Raw genomic sequence first — 18819 nt, 5'->3', positions numbered from 1 at the left:
GGGACTTTGTGTTTGGAACACCAGAAGTCTCCTGGAATCTCTCCTGGGACGTTGTGTTGCTTCCTGCGTACAGGACATTGCAGTGTTGTGCACATTTGCAAACTACGTGGCATTTTGTTCTCCTCAGCTGCAGGCTCAGGCCTGTCTCATTAAGGGGGTGGGGTGGGGCTGCTAAGTTGTATAGATGGAGTCAGTGTTCTCTGGGGTCACCCAGGGCAGGGCGTGAACGAAAGCTCTCTGCTCTCTCCTTTGTGTTGCCTGACCACAGAATGCCAGGTCCCTTGCGGAAAGGTCAGGGTAGCATGCTCAGTGCAACACACTGCCTAGTGTGTGGGAAGCCCTGGGTTCCATCCGAGGCACTTAAGCATGCAAGCTATGGCTAGCTCCCAGAGACCCAAGGGGCACTCAGACAGCCGCTGCTTACCTGGCTGAGGAGGGCCTTTGGGCCTCCTGCGTGTTGGAGCTGCTCATGGGGAATGCTTTTCCTTACACATTGGCATTCAGTTCTGAGATACCTGCCTCTGGCGGTACCCTCTGCTTTCTGGAACACAGTAGCAGTTTCTTTAAAGCAAGTCAGTTTGTCACTGTCCAGCTTTCCAGTGTCAGTTGGTGTGTTTTCTCTAACAGGCTGATTATTGAAAGTGGGGTGCCTTGCACCCAGCTTTGGTGTGTTGCCCAACTCAGGCTCGGAATGTGGACTTCACTACCTCAGTCTCACCACGTGAGAGATGGGTGGTCCGTAGGCATCACCACATAAGCGGGCACCTGACAGTTACCTCTTTGGCAGACAAGGTGAGGCTCAGTGCACTGAGCTTTCGGGTGACAATGGTTAACACTGTTCCTCCAGCTTAGGTCCTCTCAGAGAAGCTGTCCCCGGAAGGGAAGGGAAGGCGAACCTGTCTGCCTTCTGGCTGTTTCAGCTGCTACCTGAGAGTGTTGTGGTAGCTCATCAGGAGGCCACAAAGAAAAGCCATAGTGCTTCATGGCTGTTCTCAGGCCTTGTAAACTGTAGAGAAGTTTTCTAAATTTTAAGAATAATTTAGGGTTAAAATAAAAATGATGGCAACACTTTTGCACTGTAGGCAGATGACTTAACAGCCCAGCCCACCAGGAGGCAGTGTGAGAAGACGTGTGTTCATTTGGGTTTTCAACAAGAGTGTCCACCTTCAGGGAGCAAAGTCCAGCCAGGAACTGTGGCAGCGAGACAGATCTGCCTGTCAGGGTTGCTCGAGGTTTCTCCCGTGGGCTCTGAAGACACTTCCAACCCTATTGTGATTGTGAAAGGCAAGCAGGCTGACCTTGCAGGGCCCCTGGAATGGGGCCCAGTGGGGAACCTTTCTGTAGCCCAGGCTTAGTGCCCTACTCCCCTGGGGACCGGCAACGTGAACTGCCATGGCAAGGCTGTTGACAGTGGCTCAGGTTACCTGGTAGTGTCAGGTGGGTTTGCCAGTGCACTGAGCTCAGAGTGAGTCCTTGCGGTCAGTCTCACATTCTGAGAGACTACTGTTTGCCTGGGTTTTACCAGGACAGCATAGAGTGCCCTTACTTTACCTCTGCAATGTTCAGCTCAGACAGCTGATGGGTAGAGGAACCCAGATCCCCAGACAAGAGTGGACCCAGTCACCTCAAGCAGAGGATGTGTGAACAAGCCTCCTGAGACATAGCCTTTATAGCCCTTCCAGAGCCCCAGGTGGGCGCGCAGCGTCTCACCTCTTACCTCCAGGCCCAGGGCAGGTGCAGCCACTCATCCTGTTTCCAAGGTCACCCTTGAGTTGAAGCCAGAGCTTCGTGCTTAGGTTCTGACAGTTGACTGATGGGGCCAGTTGATCATGTCTGCTGAGTGTAGACAATACCATGCCTGCCTTATAAGTGGGAGTGCAGTGTGTGGCTCCCCGCACTTTGACGCTGGGCTCAGGGGAGAGCTGTGTCCTGTGATAGCCTGGCCCTCTGTCCCAGGTAAAGTTCTGACAGTTGGTTCAGTCAGTTCTCTCTAGAGTTACTGTTCAGTAACTCAGTTGAATGTTGACTTTGCTCCTGGTCACTGGAGAAGGCTGGTGGCCGTGCGGAGGACACTGTTGTACAGTTGCACACTTGCACAGTGAGTTTACAATGAGGAGGGCACACTGCTCCAGGATTCCCTGTGCTCTGTCTTGAGCACAGAGGGAAACCTCTGGGGTCTGATTCCTGCACAGGAGCGTCCTGCAGGCCCCTGTTTCAGCCTCCACAGCAGGCAATGAAGTTCATTAGCCCTCAGCCTCTGCTCGGATCCCTGACAGAGCCCGCTGTTGAAACCTGAGCCCTGCTAGTTTGGGGCTCCTCCTGCCTTCCTATTCTTGGGGGTTCATTTTTCCACGGCAGCTCCCCTCCCAGCATCACTTACTAGCACTAAGCTCAGAGAAGGGAAGACACGGGTCTTGAGTCAGGCTCGGCACCCACCAACCTACTCTCCTTCCTGGGCACAGTACTGGTGTGTCTGTTCCCCTAAAAGGAGAGCCACTGCGTCTGCGTCTCCTTTTTTCTAACTGCACTGTACTTGTTCTAGCTCCAGTCTAGAGACATCTAAGGTCTCTGTGGGGTCATGACCCAGAGACTGAGCAAGTCTGCCTTAGCTAGGGATGTAGTGGAAGAAATCACCATTTTCTGGTGTCTTGAGCCCATTTCCCCTAGGCTTTCTCTTTCCACAGATTGTGTTCATTTGGATCATTTTATTCTTTATTTACCAAAGTACTGTACTTGGCTATTTTCAGTGTTTTAAGAACCAAATGTTTTTGTCTTTTTAATCTTCAACACTTGGTGCAATAGAAGCCGCAAAGTCGTGCCACTTTATCTTTGAAATGGGTTTTGTATATCAATAAATTATAGTTTAAAAGCAAAGTTGAGGTTGGTTTGTTTTTCTCTGTTTGTGTGCTTGCTGCCTGGGAGGGGTCTAGGCCTGTGCTCTACCACTGAGCTACATCGTTGGCTCAGATTCTTCTCCCCAGTGATTTCTTGCCACTAGGGAAAGTAAGAGGAACTGAGGGAGCATGCTGGGAAATGTCCTTTACAGAGACTTTTGTGTGGGAGGTCGGAGGTGCTTAGACTCCGTATTCTAGCTGGGTAGTGGGGTGGGGCCTGACAGAGGTAGTGTGGATGCCGGTGAGAGTGGCTGTCTCATGGCCTGGCAGACCGTTGTTAAGACCTGTCTGGCACCTCACAACATGTCTTGACAATCTCTGTGTCAGCTGCCACCTGTAAGGCACCAGCAAGGCTCCCTCTTGTAATGCCCCTCAGGGTGCTTGAACAGTACACTTGGCCTAGTCCGGCCGACTCCATGCCCGTCCCTGCTCTGACCCAGTTTTGTCTGGGCTGCTTGGAACGATGCATGCTCTGAAACTACACTGATGCACGCTGAGCACTCTTGGTGGGAGAGGATGGAGACCAGTCCAGCCGCTTCAGTGCTTCTGGCTCTGCCAAAGGAAACTGCATCCTGTCTGAAACCAGCCAGAATCTGTGCTGGGGGGATTTGGGTATCACTTGTATGCAGTTTATTCACCCACCCAAACATCTGAGACTCCATCTTACAACCACTGCCTCTCTTGGGTCTTTGGACACAGCTGGGGACCCTGTTGACAAAAGCTTCCCAGTGTAGGAGTGAAAGCAGGGACAACTGTGACCCAAGGGAACATGGAGATGCAGCTCAGAGGGCTGTGTGTGTGCTTTGCATGCATGAAGCCCCGGGTTCCATCCAGGGCACCATATAAACGGTGTGGAGGTGCACATGACAGCAATCCCAGGAGAACCAGAAGTTCAAGGTCATTCTTGGTTACATTGCAAATTTGAGGGCAGCCTGGGTTACACGAGGTCCGGTCCCAGAAAACAAAACAACGAACCCAAAAACACACAAAAGGTGACCTAAAGAAAGGCTGAGAAGATGGCTCAGGAGTTCAGAGACACCAAAGGAAGCCTAGTGGTCTGTGTGTGAAGGAAGATGCTCTGCAGCAAAGACCAGCGTCAATGAAGCCCTGAGAGGGAAAACTGCGATTAGGGTAGGGTTTCCCAAGGACATACAGGAAGGGTGGGAAGGAGACTGGACTCATTTCCTCAAGGCTTCCGGGAAAAGCAATGCTGTGCTTCCCCAGTGAGGTCTAGAGATGCGGCATATTCAATCCAGCTGAGCTGTGTGGTGTTCTGCATTGTGTTCTGGGGATGTGGCAGGTAGCTGCCTTTCAGGAAGAACTTCCACACCATCTCTTTTGGCAGCTTCACCAGTTTGCCTCTGGGGACTCCGGCAAAAAGGTGTTGAAGGCTGATGATTCTCAAATCGGGACCCACTTAAGCTCTTGCTCTCATGGTAAGGAGCCAAGGGGCTGGTCAGATGAACCAGTGCAGTGCTTACCAACTGTGTATAGTGCCCCTTCCCACAGATAATTCGAGCTGAAGCAGGCATTTAGAAGCTGGCTTTGCTGGGAGGTGCTGACTCCAGTCTTGAGTTCACAGGCGACTGAAAACTGGCATACCTGCCTTTGTCTGTTGTCTGTCACCTTTACTCTGGCTCCGGCTCAATGGGCCAGTCAGTTTCTAAAGTGTGTTTGTCTGCCTAAACCCGTCTCATCTCCCTCAAATCCCTCATCTCCCTGAAAGCACAAAAAGCCATTGTCCCAAACCTGCAGTCACCTTGGATTCCAGGAAGAAGAAATCATGCGGGATGGACGAACCACCCACTGGAGGAGAGTGAGCGTGCCTGCGCAGCCTGGAGCTAATCCCCTTAAACCGGGACTCACGTTTCCTCACTTTAAATCTATAGCTCTTATCAGCACCCCAAGGTCAACTTGGGATCTCTCAGCTCCTTGGCATTCGTTTTGCCTTTTGAGACAGATTTCTCTTGTAATCCAGAGTGGCCTCAAACTCACTATGTAGCTGAGGATGACCTTGAACTCTTGGCCCTTCTGCCTCCGTCTTCCCAGTGTTGGAAATACTGTCTTGCTCTACCGTATCCAATTTAATGCAATGCAGGGATTGAGTGAACGCAGGACTCCCTGTGTGCTAGGCAAGCACTCTACCAACAGAGCTACATTGCTTTCAGGATGCCCTGTCTCTTTAATTAGGTTCCTGGGATGTTGAGTGGCTGAGCCTAGCCTAGTCATGGAGCTGCCGGAGCCAGGGCTTTTGCCCTAAACTCCAGTTACATCATACAGCCCTGGGACCAACAGGTCAGGTGCTTTAGCATCATGGCCGTGATGAGCGTAGTAGAGGATGTGGATGTGCGTGGGTAGCTGAGTGTAGGTCGAGTGTCCATAATGCCCCAGGCATTCATTTAAACCTTAAAACTTGCTCGGAGGCTGGTGGAGGCTACCCCATCATAATTAGGCCCTTCAGTTCATGCAGGCATTCTGCTGGGACATCTCATTTCTTCAGCAACTTATGTAATGGAGCACTTATTGTTTGGAGCAATAGCACAGAAAGGGATAGACTGGTCCCAGAACAAAGATAGGCACACAGGTAGGCTGAAGGTCCAAGGCTGCCTACCATGAACGGACCCAGAGAAGTGGCGTAAGCAGCACTAGGAAAGACCCAGACACTTTGCCTGAGGATGGCATCAGCTCGCAAGTGACATATGTGACTTTTAATAAGTTTTCAGGGGCTGGCAGGAGGTTTTACATGGCATGAGTTAGTCTGGGATAGTCTGCATGTTTCACGTAGATAGCCTACATGGTTTATGGGGCTAGCCTACATGACTGGAGAGCAAAGGAGCTAGGTACAGGTAGGACCATAAACTAGGAGCCTCGAACTCAAAGAGATCTGCCTCTCCGAGTGCTGGGATTACAGGCGTGCGCCACCACAGATCAGCTTTTTAACTCTTGTCCCAGGGAGATGGCTGCAGTGGAGCGAGGTCTGCTTTCTTCAGATTGGGGGATCTGCAATCTTTAGGGTGACCTCTGCCGTAAAATGACAAGCCTGTGATTTAACAGTACCAAGCCTTGAATGCCAGGGGCTAGTGGACAATAGAGAGCCGCTGATGATTTGTGGAGAGCCAGGGAGTGACACGGTAGAAATTAAGGAAGTGATCAGCAGGCACGATGGAGACTGTGGAGAGTGGAGGTGTCTTGTCTGCCAGGTGACAGTAGCTAGCTTCTCTCTCTACAGCATCATGGGAAAAAAGAATATACCTTAATGAAGTATTGGGCCATCCAGTCACAAGGTGAATGCCTATGATGTCATAAGTCACAAGGTGAATGCCTAGGATGACATAGGCTCTCCAACTGACTCAGGAATTCTGTTGTGATTTATAATCGCTTATTCAGCAAGTTATTTAATGGAGCATGTGACATATTGCTTCTGTTAGGGGCATAATAGGAACAAAACCAAAACCAATCTCAATGCTCATACCAAAATCGGAGAGAAAAGCTATGAAACATCCATGTTCCCTCCCCAGCTTTGATGCAGCCTCTTGCTTCATTTTCTCATCTATCCATCCATCTATCCATCCGTCCCCTCATCCATCCATCCATCCATCCATCCATCCATCCATCAGCAATAGACCCATCCATCTGCCCTCCACCATGCACCCACCCACCCACTCATCAAGAGACAAGACACAGAGGCATCTTCAGAAAAACAACTTTTAATTATGTTAGTGGTCTCAGTTGGAAAACAAAGCAAAGCAAAGCAAACAAAACCAAACGAGGGACTAATAACAGCAAAACAGGGTCTGGCCTTGAGGTGGGAGTCTAAAGATGCCCCAGATATGGCGGCTGGGAGGCTGGTTGGGGATGTAGCAAGGTCTCATGTAAGCATTTTGGCAGAGACTGAAGCACATGGCTGTCTCTCTGTCCTTCCTCCAAGGTCTCTGGGAAGGCTTACTAAGCAGGGGAGGGCATGCAGAAGAAATGTCAAGTTTGTGTGTATTCAAGGACATTGCCTGGCCAATGTGGCTATTTTCTGTTTCTTTTCTTTTCCCTGGCTTTCAGAGACCCCCACCACAACACAAACATGGATCCGCTCATCCTCCATGGATCTGTCTATCTAGCCACCTATGTGCTCATCATGCACACATATATGTCCATCTGTCTGTCTATCTACCTATTAACGCCATCTCCTCACACCTGCAATGCATGCATCTACCCACCCATCTATTCACTCCTTCATATGCACATATCTACCCATCCATCCCACCTGCCTATCCATCCATCCATCCATCCATCCCCACACGCGTGCGCACACGTATCCATCCATCTCTCCAACTACCCACACACCCATTCTCCTATCCCTCACAGAGGCACCGATGTATGCATCACCCATCTAGTCACTTATCCATTCATTCACTCCCCCAACATGCACACATCTACCCACCTTTACACATACACACACACACACACATACGTGCGCACACACACACACACATACATGCACACACATACATCTATCCTCCCATACCCTCACCAACACAGGCCCACATGCTTGCATTCATCCAGCCATCCACTCATCCATCCACCCCCACACACACATGCATCCACCTATCCACCTATGCATCCATCCATGCATGAATGCATGCATCCATCCAATGAATTCACACAAAGCACCCAAGGGCAGTATTCTGTAAATAGCAACCGCCCAATGTTATATAGCATTGCTACTCTGACAGCCATCAATTTTCTAGGACACAAATACCTGTCATGTGGTATATATATATATATATAAAACCTTAGCACAGATTTGTTGTGGGAACAGTCTCTGTTCCATCTTACTTTTGCAAACACTTAGACTGTAACAATTGGCAGCTGTCCTACACACCTGGGGCGGGGGTAGGGTAGCTAGCCTGTTAACCTAATGACTCTCTGCCACAGCAGGCCTGGCATCAGGTGTGAGCTCTCTAATGCCATGGCTGCCATTGTCACTGCTGCAGCTGCTGTCTGTCTGTCTGTCAGCCTCCCGAGCAGCAAGGGCCTACAGCAGTGGTTCTCAACCTTCCTAAGGCTGTGACCCTTTAACACAGTTCTTCATGCTACGGTGCCCTCCAACTGTAATTGTTTTTTTTTTTTTTTTTTGGTTGCTGCTTTTTAGCTGTACCTTTGCTACTGTTATGAATTATAGTGTAAATATCCATGTTTTCCGATGGTCTTGGCTGACCCTTGTGAAAAGGTCACATGGCCTGAAGGGGGTCACGACCCACAGGTTGAGAACCACTGCCCTAGAGCCTACCAGCTGCTGTGAAATGGCAGACCGCAGGTCCGTACCTCTCCCTGTTCGGTCTTCCTTTGTCAGCCGTTTCCACAAAGTCTCGATCCAGTGTCCAGAATTTGTACCGAGGACACACACATGCAAATGGGATCTAGACAGATTGTTGAACTCATTTCCTGACTATTTATTGAGACCTGGGAAAACAGGAGACCCTTACGGTCCACAGGCTCACAGCCTAGTCTGAGGTGGGAGGGAGCTGGGTCCCCCGGACTGCTCGGGAGTCCATATTTCCTAAGTCTTTTGCTTATTGGCTAGTCGCACAATTATAAATCTGTCAGGAACATCCCGTTGTAGCCAAAACCAACCCTGCTCAGAAATAACCCCTGGTCTTCCCACCCAAACCACACTTCGCAGTCTCCTTTCTGGACTTTCCCATGTCATCACATCCCTTGCCATCCTATGATGGCGGTGAGGCCACCTTTGGTGCTCTGTTGGCATATTTACCATTGAAAGTGGCACTAGCCCAGGGTATGCTTTGTCCACCAGATAGAGGCCAGGAAACTCCTGGCATAAGCCAGAGCCAATCTTCTTCCCAACAATCCAAAAAGATGGACACCAGAGGGCGCCTGAGGACCACACTGCCTGTCAAATGTGGGTCAGGCTGGTGTCCCTCACAGCCGTTTTTTTGCTTTAAGGCCTTGTTCCCCAGTGGTTTGAGTCTGTTAAAACAGACGCACCTGCCGCCCACCTCTTTTTTTTTTTTCAACCAATGAGACGCTTCACCTTTCAAAGTTCCTGATGATGCATCCCTTAGATTTCACGCTCGCAGAGATCTTGAACCAGGAAAAGGACAAAGGGAGTGGATATTTATCACGCCCCGAGCAATGCTTTGTGCTGTGGACCAGGCTCTTCTCCACCCTTAGGCGGCTGCCCACCTCTATAGATGACGGAGGGACTGCAGCTGTAGTTAGGAGTAAAATCTGCCTACGAGCTTTGCTATTGGAGTAGCCACAGGCCTCCCCTGCTGTGAACACTTTAATGGGCCTAGCAGGGTGAACTCTTCTTGCTTTGACAGGAGCCTGAGCCAGGTGCGTGTGCTCACCGCTGACCTGCCTGGACACCTGGACCTTCCCTCTGTTAGGCCTGGTTAAGGAGGCCACACTAGACTATCAGGCTGAAGTAGCCAGTGCCCACTTCTTGAATAACCTGGAATTGAGGACACCCTTTGGAAGAATATGGCCTCTCTGGCCCTCAGATACCCGCCTAGTAAAAAAAAAAAGGGGGGGGGGACTGGACTAGAGATATCGCGCCTCAGCTGAGAGAGAGGGTGTGACTAGCAGGCATGAGGCCCGCCACTGTGTAAAAACAGCTGTGGCAGTTAATGCGCGTAATCCCAGCACTCAGGAGGATCAGCAGTTCATGGCTAATCATTGACTACAAGTTCAAGGCCAGCGCGGGCTACATGAGACCCTACCTCAAAACAAACAAACAAAACCCCCAAAGTTGTTGTTGTTTTAAAGTGAGGGTTGGACAAGATGGATCCAAGGCTACTTTCTCAACTAAATGAGTCCTTGCCGGTGGGGACATTTTGAAGTCTGATGACAACGGGGACACTATTTTTAGGTTGGTTTCTTGTTTTTGTTTTTTAATTATGCTTCTCATAGTAAGCCATCTGGCCAGAGATGTTCCTTCCAGAGAGAACCAGTCTTGCATAAGATGGTAGACAAAAAGCGAAGTGTGGCCCGGGTGTGGTGGCACACACCTTTCATTTCAGGCCTCAGGAGGCAGAGGCAGGCGGGTCTCTGTGCGTGCTCAGACTGTTTCACATAGTGAGTTTCAGGCCATGGACTGAGAGGCACGAGAGCATGGGAGCTTATAGTTGTAGAAAACAAGGGATTTATTGCCTGCCCTGCAGACCGGAGCCACCGTGTTGCATCTGTCCCCACTGTATGACGGTGTTTAGCATTGCACTGGCCTAGGATAGGGGCTCGAAATAGGACTAACTAATTGGATGGAGGAATGAGTCAACGAAAGGAAGTGCTCGTCTAAATCCCGGAAGACAATGGAAGCTCGAATTCGACTTACAGGAAACATCGTTCTCATTCAGAGGAGGAAACTGAGGTGCCAGGGGACACTTAGTGGCTCCGGTGAGTGCCGGTGAGTCTCGTGGCTCCTTGAGTTGATCCTTGCGGAACAGGTGTGGTGCCCAGAGGCTGGGGGCCTGTGATCTCTGAGGGGAGGGATGGGTTTGCAGGAGAGGAATTTGGGGTCCAGGCTTCTCCGGGCCCAGGACAGCAAGAGCCTCTGGGGTGGCTATGGAGGTAAACAGGGCCTCAGCAGGGTGGAGTGGGCCCAGTGCACAGCTTACTAGGGTAATGGGCGTACTTGCGGTTATAAGTGCCCAGGTGTTGGCGAAAGCAGAGCGCAGCCCTCTTGTCGCATTCACAGGTCTGCCGCTGGCAAGTGGTTCTACCAGCTAGAGGGGAACGGAAACAAGCCAGGCACTGGGGTGGCGGCTGGGGGTGGGTGACTCCCGGCCGCTCTGTGATCCAGGTTTTCCCAGCACCATCCTCAGCCTCTTTCCCACTTTCTATGGAATCCCGCACCCAGGGGGATGTTTCATGCATTTGCCACTCAAGGGCTGGGTTGGGGCTAGCCTGCCAGGTCCAGGACACTAAGCCACAACTTAGTTGTTCTGGGTGTTCCCTTCCTCTCCAATCCCACGCACACACTCTTGGCCTTCTCCTGTTCGTAGAGAGGCTTTACCACCTCTCATCTTCTTTATGCTAAGGCTGTAACAAGCCTCAGTGACAAGGATCTGATGCAGCTTGCCTTGCTGAGCTATCCCACGCAGATGCAAGACAGTACGAGCCAACGCTGCCTCCGTGGTGCTGGTCTTGGCTCACACATCGGCACAGGCCTCTGAGTCTTGTGTCGAGCCTGAGCCTCTGACTGCCTGAGTCCTTCTCTGAGCCTTATGCCCATGCCCACCAGGCCTTACTTTCCTCCAGGCCGTTCCTGGCTTTATATTGGGAAGAAAGTCGGATCCTCTGATTTAAGTGGCCTTTGGGTGTTCTTGGCTTAGGCTAGTTCCCTAGATGAGGCGCAGAGGAAAGCTAATAGGGCCAAAGAGGCATAAAGCTTGCCAAAGCGTGGGGGCAAACAGCCTGTGAGAATAGACTCACAGCTCCACTTGGCTCCGCCTAGGGGCGGGCCGTGTGAATGCAGCTCTGGGCGTGGCTCAAGCCAGTCCCTCCTGCTCGCTCCCCAGAGGCTGGGGACAGAGCAAGGGCTCCACCGATGGGTCCCAAGGTGGCATAGCCTGGATGCCCAGTAAGTGTGGAAACACAAGGACAAACCTTTCCACTCTTATGTGAGGATGAGAAGTCTAACGGGTCTGACCCTGTGAGGACCAAGATCACCATGTGGAGGGACACCTGCCTACCCAGTGTCTGGCTGGCTCATGCCATGGTTGGTCACCTACCACAGAAGATGGTGTCCCGACTGACAGAGAAGAGGTACTTTTCCAGCTTGGGCTCACAGCCCATCTTCTTCACTCGGCTATAGCAGCAGTCGTGGGTGTGGCAGCACCTGTGGGGGTCAGAGTTAACCTGGAGGGGTTGTGAGTCCGGCTGGGCTGGAGCAGGGCCACTGAGGCCCCAGGATCCAGGAGGAAAGTAGCGTGTGAATCACTGTTGTCTAGGTGCCCCCAGCTCCTCCTTCCTCCTGGGCTACTTCCCCAGCTCCTCCTTCCTCCCGGGCTGCTTCTCCAGCTCCTTCCTACAGGGCTGCTTCCCCAGCTCCTTCTTCCTCCTGGGCTGCTTCCCCAGCTCCTCCTTCCTCCTGGGCTGCTTACCCAGCCCCTCCCCCTCTAGATAGGTTCTCCTGCTCACCAGTCAGTCTGGTCCACTGGCCAGTTGGAGCCACCGACACCACAGTGGCAGCCGTAGTTGTTGTACTGCAGCGCAGGCTTTCCTGTCATTCTCTCAATCATCACTCCAAACTGGACCAGGTTTCCCCCAGCGAGGGCCACTACAGAAGAGGAGGCGGAGACCAGAAGGTGCCAGTGAGCATCCCATCCAGGGCCTCCATCATCAAGTCCCTTCAGACCGGACTCCAGACATTTCCCCATCTATTCAATTAAGTCTTCCCCAAAACAAAGCACTCAGCTATGAATAAAAATGATGCCAAGCAACAATACTCCTAAAGGCTTTAATCTCCTAGGTCCCATCTCTCTCTCTCTCTCTCTCTCTCTCTCTCTCTCTCTCTCTCTCTCTCTCTCTCTGTACGAGTGTCTCCCACACACGCATATCCATGGAAGCCAGCTGTTGGTATTGGTTTCCTTTATTCCTTTATTATTTCCCACTTTACTTTTTGAGACATAATCTCTCGATGAACCCAGAACCTTGCCTACTTGGCTAGACTGGCTAGCCAGAAAGCTGGTAGGATCTGCCTGTCTCTGCCTCCTAGCACTGGGGTGTTACAGACGTGTGCCACAAATGACTAGCTTTTATGTGGGTCTTGGGGATTCAAACTCAGGTCCTCGTGCTTTTTCACCTTTGCAGTCTCCTACCCACCTGATGTCCCTCACTGCCCTTTAATTGCTCACACTGTGTTGGCACTCTCCACTGACTTTCTGAATCCGGGAAAAATTTTAATCTCCCCAGACCTCAGCCCTTGTCTCCCCAGCAGCACTCTCCCCACCCCCACAAAGATCTTATCACCCACCCCTGGGCCTGTTTCCCCCAAATTCCTCCTTCTGGTGCTTCTCACTCAGGTGTGGAGAGGCACAGGTTGGTGATCCCATGGCCCCCACTACCTTTCTCACTGCATTCTTCTCAGCCCTCTCCCTGCCCTCCCTCTCTTCCAGTCAGTGCTGGCTCAGGCAGCACGCCCTTGCCCTCGAGATCGCCAGGTGGGTGGTGGGAAGGCGGGCAACCTCTACGGCTTGGTACCCAGTGATGTTCTGTTGCAGAACCATGCTCAGACATCCAGAGAGCTTCCTATTGCCAGGTGGGGGTGGGGTGGGGTGGGGTGGGGTGGGGAGGTCATGAAGGTCACTTACCCAAGAGGCAAAGGAAAACCAGGCCGAGGGGAGGTTTCATCGTGGGGGAGGTAAGCCTGGGGGCAGAGGAGCCTGCTGACCTGGGAGGAAGTGAGCAGTGGCCTCTGATCTCAGGCCACCTTTCAGCTAGTTAAATACACAGAATCTGCCCACTCCCCGTCATTAACCCCTGAGCGCCCAGTGATGCAATCACTCTTCTAGCTTTGACACTTTGGCTAAGTTCCCAGGGGAGGGGCCAGCTAGTACCCAAGCGGGTGTGGGGACAGGGGTGGGGCAGGCTTCTGGCCATCTTTCCTCCTGCCTCCCCCCTCTGCCCCGACCCCCACGTTCTAAAATTGCACACCTTGCACCCAGTGGCTGTGCCCTGTCCCCCTCCCCCACTGCCCATGCTACATACATTCGCTCCCTTTTAACCAACTCAGTGGATGAGACCCAGTGCCATGGCGAACCTGAAACCCTCACAGGGCCCAGCTCCAAGTCTGTCCTGTTTCCATGGCAGAAGAGGCCCTCCCCAGCCTTCCCTGTTCGTGACCCATGACTGAGATAACTTGACCATCCACTTCCATCAACACTCAGGGCCTTCTCAGCCCTGGTGCCACCACTGATCCTGAGGCCATGGGCAGGGCCCTTTCCTTTGCTTGGGAACTCAGTGTTTCTGTCTGTGTTGCAGAGACAGAGGCGTGCTGCCTCACCTCTTTCATGAGAACTGGCTCTCACTGAGCGTGTGCGGAGCCACAGGCAAGCCACTCATAAACAAGGCCAAGGCAAGCCCTCAGAAGCCCCATGACTCTTCGGCTTTCATTATTCCCATGTGACAAAGGAGGAAAAACACACATACACGCATGCGCGCGCAAATACACACACACACACACACACACACACACACATACACACACACACACACACATACATGCTCTCCTCAGCAAATGGGGAGTTAGAATGTAGATCCAGGTAGCCCCAAAAGTCTTATCCAGGGCCAACTTAGCTCCTGCAGGGAAAGTAGTGCTTCTTAAATCATAATTTACTATAAAATCAGAGGACTGAGTGTAATACAGCCTGGACTGTGTTTAGAGCAGCACATTTATAAAGCCTGACTTCTTTATACTCTATTTTTCTTTCAGTTTGGGGGGAAAAAGACCATTATAGGAGCACGTGCCCAGGGCACCATCAATGACCTCTCCTCCTGGTTTCAAATCACCGCTGCTCATGTAGGGCCTGGGTTCTGTCTTCTTTCAGTGGCCTTGGCTGGGTCTCAGAAGAAGGAATCCAGACACTCTGGCCAGAGGCGCCGTCCCTGGGGGATTTCTCCATAGAGTCCGGGGGGCAGGGGAGGGGAGAGAGAGAGAGAGAGAGAGAGAGAGAGAGAGAGAGAGAGAGAGAGAGAGAGAGAGAGAAAGAGAGAGAGAGAACGCTGTGTGACTTGGGATGAAAGGATTTGAACTCTGGAGGGAAGGCCTGTAAACAAGGCTGTGCACAAGGACTGGGATGCAACCTCCAGCCCTGCCCACCTACGGTCAGCTACTTTGCGGTCCCCACCCTCCCCCCTCATCCTCCCACCTCTGGGTGTGGGGGTGCCTCTGGGTACTGTGAGTACTGACCTTGTCGCAGAGCTGATGGAGACCAGAAACAAGTCCACCTGCCTCGCACACCCTGCGGCTGTGAGTCACAGTCTAGAGAGGTCCCTTTGCTTGCTGTCTCCTTTTGATTTTAATGAGGGCTCTCCTGGCAGTCCCTGGCTTCTGGTCTGGGTCACGAAGCCTCAAACCATGAGTCACAGGAAGAGCTGACTCCCAATAACACTGCAGCATAGCTAAGTTCCCGAGAGGCATGGTCTTAGCGCCACTGAAGCACAGGAAGGGCTTGCTTCTCAGAGAGTTGCTTTTGGGAACTGTTTTGAATCCTGGCCTGGGCAGAATAGGGACACTGTAAGTTCCCATAGGTGTGTCCCTGCCTGGGGGAAATCCAGGCCAGCCTCCTGGAGGAGGCTCCACATTGAAGTTTGCTGTGCAATGCTATTGGAGGCCAGGCTTGGAGGGGTTCAGACATTCTGGAAAGGATGTTGGTGTTAGGGCTTTTACACCCTGGTGCGATGTGGCAGAAATTACGCCAAAGACGGGACCTGAATGCTAGCACCTTCACTCGGGGGGGGGGGGGGGGGGCACGGGGCGCTTAGTGACACTGGCCAGTTTTGTCACCTCTCTGAGCCTAGCTCCATCATCTATAAAAAATGGAGATAATGAGGCTGACCCTTTTAGGGCTATAAGCCAGATGAAGAGGAAGTGAGATGGAAAGGCCTTTTGTAGACAGCCTTGTCCCCAGGGGGAACCTAATGGTACTGGTCCATCTTCCTCACCTCCTCTCTGGGTCCTGGGGAAGCATCTGCGGTAGGGATTTAAAGGCACTCACTCCACAGAGAAAAGCACGCAGGCAGCTTGTGCTTCCAGCGTTCCCATGGGGCCAGTGCCGCTACTTGACAGTTGGAGTGTACGAAGGGTGGCGATAGGGAGTGGGCGATGGGTGGAGCGCTTGGCATGGGTGGCCTGGATGGAAGATGTGTGAGGGAGAGAAGAGCTCAGACCCCGAGCACCATTTTCTTGCTCCTGGTAAAATTGTGTATCTTTGGTGGGGCTGGAGATGCAGCACAGTTGGTACATATGCCTGCCTGGCATATGAGATGCCCTGAATTTGCTCCCCCTGCATGGAGCTGGCTATGTGTGGGGGTACATCTAGAGCCACAGCAGGCAGCAGGCAGAGATGAGAGGAGCAGAAGGTGAGGCTCATCGTGGGTCTGTAGGAGTTTAAGGCCAGCTATGTGACTGAAAAAAACAAAACAAAACAAAACAAAACAGAGCGCAGGGTTTAGGTAGATGGCTCAGTTGGTAAGAGTGCTTGTTGTAAAAGCCTGAGGACCTGAGTTCGAATCCCCAGGACCCACATTAAAAAGTCCACTGTGGCTGCACATGCCTGTAACCTCGGTGCTGTGGGAGGTGGAGACAGGAGGATCTCTGGACTTGCTGGCAGCCGGCCCCGCTCCAGGTTCAGTGAGAGAGCCTGCGTCAAGGGAAAACGGTGGAGAGCAACAGCAAGCCACCAAGAGAATAAGGTGGAGAGTGACAGCAAGCCACCTGATGTCCTCCTTTGGCCTCTTCATGCACATTCATAGGTGTGTATACCTGAAAGTACAGGTGTATAACACACGCACGCGTGCACACACACACACACTCACACACACACACACACCTCTTTTAGTTCAGAAGTCAACACAATCATTGTTATCAAATCAAAGGCTTTGCTAATTTCCTACAGAGCTGTGAGCACACACTGTGCTGCATGCCTGCTGTTACCCTTCACTTCCTGTCACAGGCTTTTTGACATTTCCTAGAGTCTTAAGGACCCAGTGCTACTCTCTGAACAAAGTGGCACTGTTAGTCACTTTTCTGGTTGCTGTGACAAAAATCCCTGACAAAAGTGAAAGTGGGGAAGGGCTTATTCTGTCTCACAGTTCAGGTACACAGCCCACCATGGCAGGAAGCCATGGGGCTGGAGCATGAAGCAACTGCTCACCTCGCTTCTTCAGTCAGGAGGCAGTCGGACAGGAGAGAGAGAGAGAGAGAGAGAGAGAGAGAGAGAGAGAGAGAGAGAGAGAGAGAGAGGAGAGGAGGAGAGAGAGAGAGAGAGAGAGAGAGAGAGAGAGAGAGAGACAGACAGACAGACAGACAGACAGACAGACAGACAGACAGACTCTGGTGCCCTTAGGGAGGTTGGCACCTTCAGGGTAGGTCTTGCCTCCTCAGTTACAGCTTTCTGAAAGTTTCTTCAGAGACATACCCAGAAGTGTGTTTCCATGGTGACTGTAAAATCCTGTCAAGGCGATGATGAAGATGCACCATCCATTACAGTGCAGTAATCTTTTTAATGTTTCTTTAGTCCATAAACTGAACTGAGAACCTATTGGGTGCTAGAGACCTACTCTGTGCTGGGGATCTATTCCATGCTGGAGACCTACTCTGTGCTGGGGACCTACTCTATGCTTGGGATACACTGGAGAGCAAAGGCAGGATGAGTTCCCTAGTTACAGACAGTAAAGGTTCTGAAAGTACGGGGAGCCTTCAGGCCTGGTGGGAGCATAGAACACGTTCTGTATGCCTTTTGGTTCTTTTCTCCCCTGATCCCTCTCAGTATCATTTTGTCTTTAATATGACTTCTTCTATGGTACGAAGGTGGTCACATGTCAAAGGGCCTCCCGCTTCCTCCTCTCCATTGGGGAGAACAGAGAAAGCCAACCTTCTCCAGTCTTCAGAAGCCTTTAGCTTTGTTCTATGGGCTCAACCTGACCCCAAGCTTGTTGCAGAGGGCAGCAGATGGAAGCTGCCTGACCCATTCTTTTAGGGTCCAGTTGGAGTTATATGTGGCTGTGAGCTACCCAACGTGTGTGTGTAGGGAGCCAGACACACAACCACCGGGTCAGTTCTCCGGTCCCTCAGGAGACATTGTCAGTGAGACCCAAGCCGCCATCACTCGTATCACAGACCAAGAATAGCCCAGGTAGCACCCTGCCAATCAAGCCCCTAAAAAGATGATTTTTTTGAGACAGGTTTTCTCTATGTAGCTTTGGCTGTCCTACACTTGCTTTGTAGACCAGGCTGGCCTTGAAAAATCTGAATTCTTTTATTCTAAGGGAAATGGGGAACATGGGAAGAGTCTCAGAAAGAGAAGATATGAAGGCCGGGCAGCTCAGTGAGACTGGGCTAGTGATGCAGCTCAGTGAGGCTGGGGTAGTGTTGCAGCTCAGTGGCGGAACACTTGCATAGCAGCTGGATGGTCCTGGGCTTTCGAGTCCCCACTACCTCAAACAAAAAGAGCATGAGACAGGTTGGAGACATGGCTCTGCAGTTTAGAGAGCCCCAATTTGGTTCCCAGCGCCCATGTTAAGTGGCTCCCTACCATCTGTGACTCCACCTCCATGTGATACGACACCATCTTCTGGCCCCTCTATGAACTCGTCATGACTCGTTATGACTTGTTATGACTTATGTGTTTGGTAGATTTTATGCTTTTTTTATTTTCCTTAGGAGTTTATTTTTAATTACATGCACATATATACATATGTGTATGTCTGTAGAGCTTATGTACATGGATGGATGCAGTGCCCATGGAGGCCAGAAGAGGGCATCAGATCCTTCGTAGCTAGAATCATGGCGGGGGGGGGTGGGGCGGGGGGGGGGGGGGGGAGGGCGCAGGTTGTGAGTTGCTTGATGTGGGGGCTGGGAACCAAACTCAAACTCTCTTACCCTCTGACCCAAAGTCACTAGCACAGGCTTGCTTCTTGAGCAGTACTCTTTCTCTTGGTGATTGACAGGCCTATTTGGGTTAACTCTCAAGGGAGGGATAATAACCCGTTCTTGTTCTTAGTCTAAATTGTTCTTAGTCTAAAGGCCTCCTGCCAGATGGGCAATCTTAGGATCTTCCTGACAGCTCAGAAAGTCATGTCTCCACCCAGGACCAGAGATGCATATGGCTCAGATCCTATTCTTCTGATTTAAAAAACATCATGCCACAGAACAGGTTTAAGTGAATTAAAGAAAGACAAAATAAAT

The 18819-nt window shown here is 51.5% G+C and overlaps 1 protein-coding gene across 1 annotated transcript; it reads right to left on the bottom strand.

Moving 5' to 3' along the window:
• Positions 1 to 10288: 10288 nt before the first annotated feature.
• On the bottom strand, positions 10289 to 12289 carry Pla2g2e (phospholipase A2 group IIE). Its single transcript, XM_051171083.1, has 3 exons — positions 12051 to 12289; positions 11642 to 11748; positions 10289 to 10633 (listed from the first exon to the last, which is right to left on the bottom strand). The coding sequence occupies exons 1-3, from the start codon at positions 12287 to 12289 to the stop codon at positions 10491 to 10493; spliced, it is 489 nt and encodes a 162-aa protein (XP_051027040.1). The 3' UTR covers positions 10289 to 10490.
• Positions 12290 to 18819: the final 6530 nt, after the last annotated feature.

This window comes from Acomys russatus, chromosome 29, assembly GCF_903995435.1.
Source record: "Acomys russatus chromosome 29, mAcoRus1.1, whole genome shotgun sequence".
Lineage (NCBI taxonomy): Eukaryota > Metazoa > Chordata > Mammalia > Rodentia > Muridae > Acomys > Acomys russatus.
This window is presented reverse-complemented; position numbering and strand designations above follow the sequence as displayed.

What these genes read in the sequence shown, in the direction of transcription:
- Pla2g2e (XM_051171083.1), bottom strand. Translation starts at nt 12,289, where the DNA reads ATGGGGAAATGTCTGGAGTCCGGTCTGAAGGGACTTGATGATGGAGGC. An exon ending in CCAGTGGACCAGACTGACTG is followed by an intron (nt 11,749 to 12,050) that starts GTGAGCAGGAGA and finishes TGACCCCCACAG; the next exon opens with GTGCTGCCACACCCACGACT. An exon ending in TCGGGACACCATCTTCTGTG is followed by an intron (nt 10,634 to 11,641) that starts GTAGGTGACCAA and finishes GTTCCCCTCTAG; the next exon opens with CTGGTAGAACCACTTGCCAG.